At 39.7% G+C, this 15,366-nt stretch overlaps 1 protein-coding gene across 4 annotated transcripts in view; it reads right to left on the bottom strand.

Annotated features, from left to right (window-relative positions):
- Window positions 1-2,167: 2,167 nt before the first annotated feature.
- Window positions 2,168-15,366, bottom strand: part of LOC141273802 (uncharacterized) — a 53,885-nt gene continuing 40,686 nt past the window's right edge. For 2 of the 4 annotated variants that reach the window (XM_073686168.1, XM_073686169.1), the window contains 2 exons: window positions 12,925-13,047; window positions 2,168-4,522 (listed from right to left, as the gene is read on the bottom strand). In XM_073686168.1, coding sequence (XP_073542269.1) covers window positions 2,970-4,522; window positions 12,925-13,047 — 1,676 coding nt within the window. In that variant the 3' untranslated portion in view covers window positions 2,168-2,969. The remainder of the gene's footprint in view (window positions 4,523-12,924; window positions 13,048-15,366) is intronic. The other 2 variants (XM_073686170.1, XM_073686171.1) reach the window with 2 other exon arrangements.

Raw genomic sequence — 15,366 nt, 5'->3', positions numbered from 1 at the left:
GTCAAGAAAATACAGAAAAATCTTTAAATGAGAAGGTGTGTCCAAACTTTTGGTCTGTACTGTATGTTACCAGAGTTCATGTCCCTCACTTAATCCTACACCTTTTCTGTTTTTAATTTGTTTTTATATGATAAATACTAATAAAAATAATTTGACTTATTGCAATATCACTTCTTTTTTTGCCAAAGTGAAACTATGCACTTGGTAGCTCTCAGTTAAATCTAATTTTTTACATAATGCAGAAAAAACGGATTAAAATGGATCTGTTCAAACGTATGTTAAACTAATAGCCATTTCACATACGTTTTCCAATTGCGTTCTAAGTAAATTCAAACGTATCCTTTTCAATACATTGTTTTTACAGTTCGGATACATCAATTATGCCACAAAAGTGTGATCATGAAAAGTCATTAGATGAACATTCTGAGGAAGTCAAAAGAACCGCATAGGGCACTATAACAAAGTACAGTTATATGAAAAAGTTTGGGCACCCCTATTAATCTTAAGCTTATTGTTTTATAAAAATTGGTGTTTTTGCAACAGCTATTTCAGTTTGATATATGTAATAACTGTTGGACACAGTAATGTTTCTGCCTTGAAATGAGGTTTATTGTACTAACAGAAAATGTGCAATCTGCATTCAAACAAAATTTGACAGGTGCATAAGTATGGGCACCTCACCAGAAAAGTGACATTAATATTTAGTAGATCCTCCTTTTGCAAAAATAACAGCCTCTAGTCGCTTCCTGTAGCTTTTAATGAGTTCCTGGATCCTGGATGAAGGTATTTTTGACCATTCCTCTTTACAAAACAATTCCAGTTCAGTTAAGTTTGATGGTCGCCTAGCATGGACAGCCCTCTTCAAATGATCCCACAGATGTTCAATGATATTCAGGTCTGGGGACTGGGATGGCCATTCCAGAACATTGTAATTGTTCCTCTGCATGAATGCCTGAGTAGATTTGGAGCGGTGTTTTGGATCATTGTCTTGCTGAAAGATCCATCCCCTGCGTAACTTCAACTTTGTCACTGATTCTTGAACATTATTGTCAAGAATCTGCTGATACTGAGTGGAATCCATGCATCCCTCAACTTTAACAAGATTCCCGGTGCCGGCATTGGCCACACAGCCCCAAAGCATGATGGAACCTCCACCAAATTTTACTGTGGGTAGCAAGTGTTTTTCTTGGAATGCTGTGTTTTTTTGCCGCCATGCATAACGCCTTTTTGTATGACCAAACAACTAAATCTTGGTGTCATCAGTCCACAGGACCTTCTTGCAAAAAGAAATTGTCTTCTCCAAATGTGCTTTTGCATACCTCAGCCGACTCTGTTTGTGGCGTGCTTGCAGAAACGGCTTCTTTCGCATCACTCTCCCATACAGCTTCTCCTTGTGCAAAGTGCCTTGTATAGTTGACCGATGCACAGTGACACCATCTGCAGCAAGTTGATGCTGCAGCTCTCTGGAGGTGGTCTGAGGATTGTCCTTGACAGATCTCACCATTCTTCTTCTCTGCCTTTCTGATGGTTTTTCTTGGCCTGCCACTTCTGGCCTTAACAAGAACTGTCCCTGTGTTCTTCCATTTCCTTACTATGTTCCTCACAGTGGAAACTGACAGGTTAAATCTCTGAGACAGCTTTTTGTATCCTTCCCCTGAACAACTACGTTGAATAATCTTTGTTTTCAGATCATTCAACAGTTGTTTTGAGGAGCCCATGATGCCACTCTTCAGAGGAGATTCAAACAGGAGAACAACTTGCAAGTGGCCACTTTAAGTAGCTTTTCTCATGATTGCATACACCTGGCTATGAAGTTCAAAGCTCAATGAGGTTACCAAACCAAAAAAAGTGCTTTAGTAAGTCAGTAAAAAGTAGGTAGGAGTATTTAAAACAAGAAAATGATAAGGGTGCCCATACTTATGCACCTGCCAAATTTTGTTTGAATGCAGATTGCACATTTTCTGTTAGTACAATAAACCTCCTTTCAAGGCAGAAACATTACTGTGTCCAACAGTTATTACATATGTCAAACTGAAACAGCTGTTGCAAAAACACCAATTTTTATAAAACATTAAGCTTAAGATTAATAGGGGTGCCCAAGCTTTTTCATACAACTGTATGTAATGGCAATCTAAACACTGTATAATTATTTTTTTGAGATTTCAAGTAAAATTTGAAATGTTTTTGTTTTTTTTATTTAACAACCAGACTTAGGTAATGCAATTGAAATTAGTTAAAAGCCTATACATTTGAGAATAAGCAACATTGGGTATCCAGAGTAAACCACTTGAAAAAGAGGTCACCAGTCTAACAATTATCACTTATCCGATTGATAATTTCATAAATCAGTAGTACACATGAAAATAAGCAACTTATGATATATCTTATCAGAGAAATTTGCTTCATCCCCACCAGGACTGATCATTAATTCTCAGTTTACAGGTAAAATTTGTATTAAATGATGACAGATTATTACATTACTATGATAGATGAAAATTGTTACCGACAGAATTCTATGGGGTTAGATCGGGAAAAACTCTAAGCAGAAGTAGTCTTGAAGGTCCCAAATGCAGGGCAATAGGAAATTAGCTGTGACTAAAGCAAAAGGTTGAGATGGTAAGTCTGCAGCTGTGCTCCACAGTAATCCAGTGCAAAGACTGGGCTACCACTGCTTTTATGACTGCCAGGATGAACTCGCAAAGAAGGCATCTTGTGAACCTGTGCATCAACTCTGGCTAGAGAGAAGGTTAGAACCTGGAATATCTTACAGACATGGTGAAATGTGGCATGGTGTATGGAGTTGCACAGAGGCCTAGGTTCTATCTGAAGGCTCAGCTCTTTGTCATTCATTTTGTTGAGGGTTATACTACTGACACTGAAAAAAATATGAATATGAGCAATTCTGAGTTTAAGAAAATCATGATACAAAATATTAACATAATACATTTTATTTTTCGGAAACATTAGATCTAAGGAAAATTTACTACAGTCTGACTATTAAAATGAAAACGCTTCTTATGTTGAGCAAGCGATGATCTATGATTATAACATTTCCCACAATCTGAACATAAAAATGGCCTCCGCCCTGTATGGATTACCCTATGCTTAACAAGATCTTCATTAAGCCTAAAACATTTTCCACATTCTGAACATAAATATGGCTTCTCCCCTGTGTGAGTTCTATGATGCTTAATGAGATCAGAATTATGCCTAAAACATTTTTCACATTCTGAACAAAAAAACGGCTTCTCTCCAGTGTGAGTTCTCTGATGCTGAACAAAACTTGTTTTTCTTGTGAAGCTTTTCCCACATTCTGAACATGAGAATGGCTTCTCCCCAGTGTGAGTTCTCAGATGTTTAATACGATCAGCTTTCTTGCTAAACCATTTTCCACATTCAGAACAAGAAAATGGCTTCTCCCCTGTGTGGATCACCCGATGTTTAAGAAGATCTGACTTCTGACTAAAACATTTCTCACATTCTGAACAAGAATATGGCTTCTCTCCTGTGTGTGTTCTCTGATGCTGAACAAGACTTGATTTTCTTGTGAAGTTTTTCCCACATTCTGAGCATAAGAATGGCTTCTCCCCAGTGTGAGTTCTCAGATGTTTAACCTTATAAGACTTCTTGCTAAACCATTTTCCACATTCATTACATGAAAATGGCTTCTCTCCTGTATGGATTACCTGATGGTTAAGAAGATCTGACTTCTGACTAAAACATTTCCCACACTCTGAACAAGAATATGGCTTCTCTCCAGTGTGAGTTCTCTGATGCTGAACAAGACTTGTTTTTCTTGTGAAGCTTTTCCCACATACTGAACATGAGAATGGCTTCTCCCCAGTGTGAGTTCTCATATGTTTAATACTATCAGCTTTTTTGCTAAACCATTTGTCACATTCCAAACATGAAAAGGGTTTCTCTCCTGTATGGATTACACGATGGTGAACAGCAGCAGACCTCTGGCGAAAGCATTTACCACATTCTGGACATGAAAATGGTTTTTCCCCTGTGTGAGTCCTCAGATGTTCAACAAGACATGATTTCCTTGCAAAACATTTACCACATTCAGAACATAAATACGGCTTCTCTCCCGTGTGCATTTTTTGATGAATAATGAGATCTGATTTCTGGCGAAAACTTTTCTCACATTCTGAACAAGGAAATGGCCTTTCATCTTTGTGAATTAATTCATGTTTAGTAAGGTTAAATTTCTTCCTAAAATTTTTTCCACATTCAGAACATGAAAATGGCTTCTCATCGCTGTGAATTTTTTCCTGCATTGATAGAATTGTTTTCCTTTTAAAAAGTTTGTCACATTCGGAATATGGAAATATTTTACCCTCTGTATCTTCTGTGCTTTGCTTATCAATCTGTAATTGACCAGGTAAAGGTTCATTGCAATTAGTGAAATCAGTAGACAGATCATCGCTAGGAAAGAATGATGGTATAGTTGTTATAAGAAGTGTTCTTGAATTTTCTTGATTGTCCTTTCTGATATTATTGCAGTTTACTTTGTCGTCTGGAAAAGAAAGGAGATTTTCAACAGGTTTTTTTTGAGCAGTCAGCTGCTGGAAATATAAACAGATTTTATTTTAACTTCTGTCAGGCTGTGTGCCCACGATGCGTTTTTTAAGCGTTTCCGCAGCGGCAAAAACTCTTAAAAAACGCATGGTAGAAGAACTGCCATGTCCCCCAATGATAATCCGCATGTGATGTGCACATGCTGCGGAACTTTCCACTGCGGATTATCATTTCGGAAAAAAACGCAGCACTACCAATTATTTTGCGAAAGCGCTGCGTTTTTGCCGCCATTGACTTGCATTAGAACGCGCCAATTCCGCAAGACTGCATCTGTACATGCGTAATTGGCGCGTTCTAATGTGCGGATGGTACCTGGGTATAGAGGAGAGGAGAGTCTCATCCACACCCAGGTACCATTAAAAGCTGTAAAAAAAGAATAAAATAAAAAATAAATGTATACTTACCTTCTGGGGGCCCGCGCTGCGCTCCTCCTTGCTTCCCGGCACTTCACGATGGAATGAAGGACCTGCGCTGACATCAGAGTCATGTGACGGGTCACGCGACGCTGCCGTCGGCAGGTCCTTAAGTGTACCGCTGCCGGTAGCCGGGACCGAGCGAAGCAAGACCGCGCGGGCCATCGGAGGGTAAGTATATATTTTTTAATTTTTTTTTTACATTCTCTCGGGTCACACTATATATGCCGTTTGCATGGATTTATATAGTGTGACCAAGTTGTCAAGCACTTACCAAGTGATGCTAAAATCGCTTGGAAAGCGCTTGACAACCCGCATGCGGAAATGCAAGTGAAGAACGCTTCACATCAGCAAGTCCCTGGCAGGAAAACGCATGTACAATCCGCATGTACAATCCGCATGCAATTTTTTCTGCCAGAGAGATGCAGAAACGCTCAGAAAAAAATCCTGAGCATTTCTGCATCGTGGGCACATAGCCTTAAACATATTAAAGTTGAAATTTTATACTGGATTTGCAGAGCCAGGATGTATAAATAACTCATGTTTATTGCTTCTTAAGGTTGTGGGGTAGAGAACTGTGTTTCTCCAGTGTTTGTCTTGTTGTTATTTTACATCAGTATTTGTAAGCCAAAACCAGGAGTGGGTGATAAATACAGAAGTGGTGACGGGTTTCTATTATACTTCCTCTGATTGTTCCTCTCCTGGTTTCAGTTTACAAATACTGAGGTAAAATACTCACCAAATACTGTATATGTGAACGTGGCCTTACACATACTATAACCAGAAAAGGATGTCAATTAGGGCAGGGTTCCCCAACTCCAGTCCTCAAGGCCCACCAACAGGTCATGTTTTCAGGATTTCCTTAGTATTACACAGGTGATAATTACATCACCTGCACAGGCAATAATTCCATCACCTGAGCAACACTAAGGAAATCCTGAAAATATGACCTGTTGGTGGGCCTTGAGGACTGGAGTTGGGGAACCCTGAATTAGGGTATGTGCACACGATGCAGAAATGAAGCAGAAAATTTCTGCATCATTTCTGCATCTCCCTGGCAGAAAAAACGCATGCGGATTGTACATGCGGATTGTACATGCGTTTTTCCTGCCAGGGACATGCGGATGTGAAGCGTTCTTCACATGCATTTCCACATGCGGGTTGTCAAGTGCTTTTCAGGCGATTTTAGCATTACTTGGAAAACTGCTTGACAACTTGGTCACACTATATAAATCCATGCAAACAGCATGGATTTATATAGTGTGACCCAAGAGAGTGTATATACTTACCTCCGATGGCCCGCGCTGTCCTGCTCAATCCATTCTCCCTCGCCGGCAACTTTGAATTGAAAGACCTGCCGACATCAGCGTCACGTGACCCGTCACATGACTCTGACGTCAGCGCAGGTCCTACAACTCACTGCAAGTGCCGGGAACCAAGCAGGAGCAGTGCATGGGCCGACAGATGGTAAGCATATATATATATTTTTTATTTTATTCTTGTTTTACAGCTTTTAATGGTACCTGGGTGTGGATGAGAGTCTCCTCTCCTCTACACCCGGGTACCATCCGCACATTAGAGCGCGCCAATTACGCAAGCACAGATGCAGTCTTGCGGAATTGGCGCGTTCTAATGCAAGTCAATGGCGGCGAAAACACTGCGTTTACGCAAAATTAATTGACATGCTGCGGATTTTTGAGCGCAGCGTTTACGCTGCGGAAAAATCCGCATCATGGGCACAGCACAATTGGGGATCATTGCTGCCCTTCTACCATGCGTTTTTAATGCGTTTCTGCGGCGTTTACGCAACTGCAAAACACGCCGCGGAAACGCATTAAATACGCATCGTGTGAACTCAGCCTTAAAGAGTACAACAAACAATTCAAACATTCTTTACAGGCAGACATATTTAATTTGAACCTGGATTAAGAACCTGTAGAATTTTGAAAGTTCAGCAGTGGAAATTTATTGAACAATCTAGTAGCATTCGAGAAAAGCGGTCAAAGAATTTGTCCATCTACCACAAGTAAAGAACAGTTAGACTACATTCCCACAAGAAGTATTTGGTGAGTTTTTCTATGCTGCATATTTTTGAAAAAATGCAAGTAACCTATTTTACTTAATGGGTGCAGAAAATCTGCAACATTAAACACTCACCAAAAGCTCATGGTGGGAATATAGCCTAATGGGTTGAGAAATCTATGCAGGTATCTGGCTCCAGTTACCTCATCAATGAACATCTCCAAGAACCTTGGACATGGATCCCCCCACAATGACCAGGTTGTTGCTTTGATGTGTGGGACCCTGTGGCCCTGCTAAGGACTATAAAGATCAATTTTCACCCTCCCCCAAATTAAAAACACTCCCTTCCAAAGCCTTACAATTAGCAAATTATACCACTATATAAGTAAATATATCACCATATTATTACTTAAAAAAACACCATATTGACCGATACTACCAACAATATCACTAAATAATGAACAAATCATACCACCACTATGACCATTAAGAAAAACAACTGTACTAAGACCAATATTATAACCCTACAGTGACCATATAGTGGAAGATACCAGGTGTACACAGGTGATCTGCATACCATACAATAGTGTGAAAAAGTGTTTGCCCACTTCCTGATTTCTTATTCTTTTTCATGTTTGTCACACTTAAATGTTTCAGATCACAAAACAAATTTAAATTTTAGACAAAGATAACACAAGTACACACAAAATGCAGTTTTTAAATGAAGGTCTTTGTTATTAAGGGGAAAAAGAAATCCAAACCTACAGGGCCCTGTGTGAAAAAAAGTGATTGCCTCCCTATTTAAAACATAAACTAACTGTAGTTAATCACATCTTTGGGAAGCGGAGTTAAATTTCCACAGCCACACGCAGGACTAAATGGGTAAATGTACATGGGGATGGCAATAATAGAGAGCTGCTAATTGGTGTTTGTTACAAGCCGCCTAATATAGCTGAACAGGTATAGGATGAAATGCTGCAACAATTAAAAAGGCAGCAAATAGTAATAGGGTCCTTATTATGGGGGATTTTAACGATCCAGACATTGAATGGGACATGGAATCTTCTGGTTGTGCTAAAAGCACCAAGTGCTTATCCGCAATTCAAGACAATTACCTCTTTCAACTTGCAGATGAACCAAATAGATGAGGTATTCTGCTGGATCTGATCCTGTCAAATACACTCCCTGACAGAAGTCATGTCGCTTATCCATGTTATGTAAATGAAAGCTTATAACCTGACGTTAAATTCATCCATTGGTTTTATAAATTACTCTTTTGAAAGCTGAAACCCTCCCAAATTTGGTTTCTGTTAAGAAAATAAATTGGCATCAATGCTGAAATATTGATCATTTAATGAACACAGAATGGTCAGATTTTGGCATGACAAAAGTTTTGTCGCCCACAGAAAGTAATGTGATATTCAAACAAATAATTATCTTAAAATACAAATACATGTTGCATAACATTTGTGAATGAAGTTGTGGCGCTATTAGAGTCATATTTAATATTTTGTGTGACTTCCATGAGCGTGAAGGACTGCATCCATGCGGTTCAACAATGATTCATACAATTTATTAATGAAGTCATCAGGAATAGCAGAGAATGCCGTCATACATGCCTCCCAGAGTTCATCTAGATTCTTTGGTTTTGTCTTCCAAGCTTCCTCTTTCATCCTACCCCAAACATGCTGAATGATGGTCATGTCTGGTGACTGGGCAGGCCAGTCCTTGAGTACTTTGATCTTTTTTTCCTGGAGGAACTTTGTTGTAGAGATGGATGTATGAGATGGAGCACCATCCTGCTGCAGAATTTGACCCCTTTTATGATTTGGAATGTAAGAGGTAGCTAATACTTCTTGATATTTTAGGCTATTGATATTGGCTTCCACCTTGCAAATGTTTCGCACACCCCCATACTGAATGTAACCCCAGACCATGATTTTTCCACCACCAAATTTATCTGTTTTCTTGGTGTATTTTGGATCCATACGGGCTCCAGTAGGTCTCCTGCAGTATGTGCTTCGGCTGTAGTGTAATTCTACTGAAGATTCATCAGAGAAATCCACCTTCTGCCACTTTTCCAGCGTCCATCTGTTTAGCAGGCTGTGGGACTTAGCAAATGCCACACAGATTTTTATTTGCCTTTTGTTTAGTGCTGGCTTCTGGGCACTGATTCGACCATGGAGGCCATTTTGAGACAGAATCCTACAAACTGCTCTAGTTGACACAGGGACTTTAGGTGACCAGGAGCTCTGCTGCAGTGGAAGAGGGGCTTGCTTTGGATTTTCTAACCAACAAACGTTCCTCCTGAGCAGTTGTGTTGCGGGGTCTGCCGGACCTGGGCTTATCAAACATCTCCAGTCTCTTCAAATCTTTTTTTTAATTCTTTGTACTTGACACTGAGACACGTTAAAGGTGCCAGCATGTTGTCAGAGCTCAAGTTGCAGTTCAAGTGAAGGTCTGGGGTGCTGGGTTTCTTTTTATACACACCCACTAATTAACCGATCATTTACTGAGCACTGGTGGGGATGTAAACTAGGATTGGGTGCATTATATGACCAGGCGACAAAACTTTTGTCTTGCCAAAATCTGACCATTCTGTGTTCATTAAATGATCAATATTTCAGCATTGATGCCAATTTATTTTCTTAACCTATACCAAATTTGGGAGGGTTTCAGCTTTCAAAAGATGCAAATTGCCTCTTCAGAGAAAAAGAGGACTTGTACTCTATAGCGCCACCTATTGGAAGCAGCAATCCTACAAGTCACAATCAACCCTTTAACGAGTCGTGCAATATGACTTAGAATAAAAGCCAAATCAGAATCTCAATTTGCAGACATGATGTTTCAGGCTGTTGGCCCTCGTCAGTGCAAAGTATGAGAACTGATTTCAAAAGAGTAATTTATAAAACCAATGGATGAATTTAACTTCAGGTTATAAGCTTTTATTTACATAACATGGATAAGCGACATAACTTCTGTCAGGGAGTGTAGGCCAGATACAATTTCAGATATACAGGTCAGGGTGCATTTGGGATGCAGTGACCATAATATGGCAAATTTGAATGTAATTTTAAATCAAACATTCAAAAGGGGAAATGCAAAAACTTGGAACTTTAGGAAAGCAGATTTCAACAAATTAAGGGAAGAGCTTAATTGGGTACACTGGAACCATGTCAGGGTAACTGGGGTTACTGAACATAAAAGGGGCATGTTTAAGAAAATACTACTAGAATCCTGTAGAAAATGTATACCCTCTGGTAATAAAATGTCCAGCAATAAAAAATAAACAATTATGGATAAATAAGACATTAAAAAGTTTAATAAGACAAAAACAAAGGGCATTCAAAATCTTGAAGGCCAAAAATACAGAAATAGAATTTCAGGAGTATAGAGATCTAAATAAGAAATGTAAAAAATAAATCAAGCTAGTAAAGTTAGCTACAGAGAAACAAATCACCAGCGACATTACATTAAAACCCTCAAAATTTTATAAATACATCAATGCCAAAAAGAAAAAAAAGATGGTATCGGCTCCTTAAAAAAACGGTAATAACAAGATAATTATAGAGGACAAAGAAAAGGCTGAGATATTAAACAGGCACTTTTCATCCATGTTTGCCAATGAACCGTCTGCTCCATGGATCTTTCAACAAGGTAAAAATCAAAGTTCACCACCTCATATAACTAGTTTAACACAAAAAGAAGTATGCCTGCATCTGAGTAAATTAAACATTGACAAATTCCCCGGCCCAGATGGCATTCATCCTCGGATAATGAGGAAACTGAGCTCAGTAACTGACAGACCGCTGTATCTCATATTCCTAGATTCTCTTGTAACAGGGGTAGTGTCACAGGATTGGAGGATGACTGATGTGGTACCCATATTTAAGAAATGTAAGAAGGTGGATCCCAGGTAACTACCGTCCGGTAAGTCTGACATCAGTAGTGTGCAAAGTTTTTGAGGGCATCATAAGAGATGACCTGCACAGTTATATTGCAGAGAGTTATATAATAAGTGATAACCATCATGGATTCATGAAAGATAGGTCGTGTCTAACCAACATGTTGGGTTTCTAGAAGGAGGTAAGTGCAAATCTTACAATATCAAAAATGTTGGCAATAAGGCTAATGTTATTTATCTGGACTTTGCAAAGGCATTAGATACTGTATCACATAAGAGCCTTATACTGAAGCTACAGAAGCAAGGACTTGGGGAACTATATGCAGATGGGTAATGAAATGGCTAAATGACAGGAAACAAAGCGTTGTCATTATTGGTACGTTCTCTAAATGGGATATAGTCAGCAGTGGGGTGCAGCAGAGATCTGTGCTAGGACCGATTCTCTTTAACCTCTTTATTAATGACCTTTTGAATGGGATTGAGAGTAAAGTGTAAGTTTTTTCTTACAATATCAAACTATGTAGGGTATTAAAATCTGATTTTGACATTATAATATTGCAAAAATGGATAAGATGAATAGGTATACACTTGGCAAATGAGGTTAATGTAGATAAATGTAGGGTAATGCACTTGGGACGGAGCAATCCTATTGCAGCATATACATTAAATGCGAATGTACTCGGGACTACAGTACAGGAGAACGACTTGGGTATTCTTGTTACAAGTACCCAGAGCAACAGTGCTCAATGTCAAGCAGCAGAAGCAAAAGCAAACAAGATTTTAGGATGTATAAAAGGAAATAAAATCTTGCAATCCCAATGTACTGTTACCCCTTTATAATTCACTGGTAAAGTCACATCTAGAATATGGGATCCAGTTTTGGACTCCACATTTTAAAAAGGATATTCAAAAGTTAGTGTCAGTTCAAAGGCGGCCAACTAGATTATTACAAGGGATGGAAGGCCTCTCATATGATGAGAGATTAAAAAAGTTGGGCCTGTTTAGCTTAGAAAAAGACGGCTCAGAGGAGATCTCATTTACATTTACAAATATATGTGTGGTCAGTATAAAGCACTGGCAATGATTTATTCCTTCCAAAGACCATACCAAGGACCAGGGGGCACTCATTGTGGGTGGAAGAAAGGCGATTCTGGCAGCTAAATAGTAAAGGGTTCTTTACAGTCAGAGCAGTCAGACTGTGGAATGCCCGACCACAAGAGGTAGTAATGGCAGACACTATAACAGCTTTTATACAAGGCTGGATGATTTAATCAGTACACAGAACATTGTGGGTTATAGTTAAATTAGTGACAAAATGTACAATTGGTGGAGGAAGGTTGAACTTGATAGACCTAGGCCTTTATCCAACCTATGTAACTATGTAATTCCATCTCCTATAGCCATGCAACAATTTTTGCTCCCCTCACCACTAACACCCCACATCATCCACCTTCACACAGTTATAGTGTCCCCTCTATGCCTACACATAGTAATTTAACCCCCTTTGTCTCCCATACAGAAGTCATATCTCCTTTGCAAAGTCCCACTTTGTGTCCCATACTATAATTATATCCCATTTTGTGTCCCTATAAACTAATTATGTACCCCTTTGTGCCCCCATACAATAATAATAACCTTTTTACACAACCATATAACAATAATACCCTCTTTGCACCCACATACAATAATAATGCTCTCTTTGTGCCTCAATACAAAAGTAATGCCCCATTTGTTCACTTCTAAAATAATAATGTCACCTTTGTGCCCCATACAATAATAATGTCACATTCGGCTTCCTTACAATAATAATAATGTTGCATTTGCCTCCATAAAATAATAAGGTTCCCTTTGCCATCATACAATAATAATAATAATCCACTCCTTGCACCTATACAAAAGTAATTTCCCGTTTCTGCCTTCACAGACTAGTAAATCATACTAAAGAAGTCCTCCTTTGTGCCCGCCAATGCACAAATTTTCAATAAAAAAAAATATACTCGCCTGTCACGATGCTTCTACAATGGGTGGCAAAATCCTCTTTCTTCCTGCAGCAACGTGATGATGTGACATGATCATGCTGCTTGTCTTCATGTACTCCTTGCAAGACTGGTTGGTCACCTACAACTGCAATCATTATACCCCTGCTAATAACATGTCTGTACAAGTAGTTTAGCCCATATATGTTTTGCTTTTAACAAGGTATAATCAGCTTTGCAATTCACATCATTGGGGAGATATGCATCTCTCCGAATACTTCAATCTACTTGCTAAAGTGGAACAAACAAATCATTTTTTTCTGTTCTAATACTTATGCAACATTCCAAAGATCTGCTTAGTGGGAGTGATCTGAGCCCTCCTGATAAGGTACCACCTGATGAAGATAGTTTACTATCAAAACGCATTGTGGAAAGGGCTTAATAAATGTTTTAAGCCCCAAATCTGTTTTCTTCAGTGATCACTTTAGCGCTCCATAGACCGCTTTTCTTATATACACTGTCTCCTGATAAGGAAGACATACAGCGACTGATGAAACAGTTCAGTGCTGTCAGGTATATAAGTGTGGTCAAAAGTTTTGAGACTGACACAAATTTAGATTTTTGGTAGTATAGGTGCTTTTAAATCTTGTAGTCAGATGTTTCTATGGTTACCAAAATACAATTACTATTTTATACGTTTTTAAACTTTTATTCACAAATACATCAAGTTTATGTAAATGTATTAATGTAACATAAAATCACATAATCAAAAAAACATTACCAAAACCTATGATACCTACTGTATAATTAAGGACATGTTTATCCGAAACGTGTAAGGTTTTTAAATTCCTCACCCCCCTCCACTTTTTTTCATATTGTTTTTTGATAGTCCTAGAGCGACATCGTTTTCCACCTACCCCACCACCCTCCATCCGTAGCACTGGCCAGATCCTTGGTTCTGCCCCTGGTACCACTGGTCATCCTTGCACTCTATAATCACTGACACAGAGCCGCATTCTGTTGCACCCACACATCTTACAGTATTTGCACTCGGACTGTCTAGTGCTGAGCTGATGTTAAACACCCCAGCAACAAAAGCTACTGCTGGCAGTATTTAGTGTCTGTGAGTATGCGTTCCACATTCACACAAACTATTATCTCGATCCCACCGTGCTGCCACCACATGTGAAGAATGGCACCAGAGAGATCACGCAGAATACCACTGTTGCCACCACATATGAAGGATCCCAACCGCGCCACCCGCCTGACGTCGCTATTACATCAGATGGATCACATAATATGGATCCTCACTTTGCACCAACGTGACGTTCCGCACTCCCTTGGGTCAGATTAGTACAGTTCTACACAGACACCCCCTGTCCTCATGGGTTCAGTAAGGTATTGGGAGTGAGAAGAGGTGGCCCACTCAGTCACCACACTCGTTCACACCCCTGACAGGCTGAGAAGCCCTTCTCACTGACCCCAGTGAAACACAACCTTATCAGCCCAGTAGAGCTGCCATCAATTCCTAGTAGACATAAGTAGAAACCAGTCCCGGTAGCATGTGAGTTGAAACGAACAGTGGATGTGTGGATTTGTGGATCAAGATAAAAGATCAGCCCAAGGTTAAATTATATATTTAGTTGCCTTAAGAGCACACTAAACAATAGACTATATACATAAGGATTATACATACATAATGGTCAGAGATGCAAACACAATAGTAGTGGTACAAATGTATGCAGATATTAAGAGACAGTTACCAGGCCTGACTCGTGGGGGAGGGCTGCCACATGGAAGGCTTGTGGTTCTCTGTGTTGTGTGACTTGTTTCACATGTGTCGTTGCAATCTCCCAGAGAAAAAGCAATAGGTCTAGAACTGCAGGAGCCTTTTAACCCCTCTGGGTCACCCCCCTTTTGTCCCCTGGGATGGACCCAATTGTGCACCTCGGCTTCTAGCAGCTAGAAACTCCAGAAACTAAAATGGGTCATAACTCCTGAATGGACGGTCCTAGGGAGACGGTTCTGGTATCATCGGATCCAGCTGGGTCCCTACTAAGTGTGGAGACTATACACAGTGTACACAGTGACCCTAGGGGTTTCTGAACGGCTGTGTTGTGTATCTCCCTATCCCTATGTGCTAGACTGGGTTGAGACCCAGGTGGACATTCCCATTGTTCTTGGGATTTCAAAAATCTATTCATGTGAGGCCTAGGATGTATAGTATTTCAATAACCCGATATGGAATACCTATCAGGCAACAGGCCCTTTGTTCTGTATTGTACTGGCTCTAGGTGTGATATTTGTCACTCAGTCTCTTAATCCCTCCTCCTGCAGCTGCTCCGGGTTGTGTTACAACTGCACACAAAAGAGGCTTTATAATCCCCTGCCAAATAGGATACAATGATTGAAATGGAATTACATCTGCAATATTCTTCACACCTCCCCCCTTTAGAGGGCGCAAGGG

Source organism: Phyllobates terribilis, unplaced genomic scaffold (assembly GCF_046119375.1).
Source record: "Phyllobates terribilis strain yellow unplaced genomic scaffold, ASM4611937v1 Scaffold_5__5_contigs__length_657084704, whole genome shotgun sequence".
Classification (NCBI taxonomy): domain Eukaryota; kingdom Metazoa; phylum Chordata; class Amphibia; order Anura; family Dendrobatidae; genus Phyllobates; species Phyllobates terribilis.
This window is presented reverse-complemented; position numbering and strand designations above follow the sequence as displayed.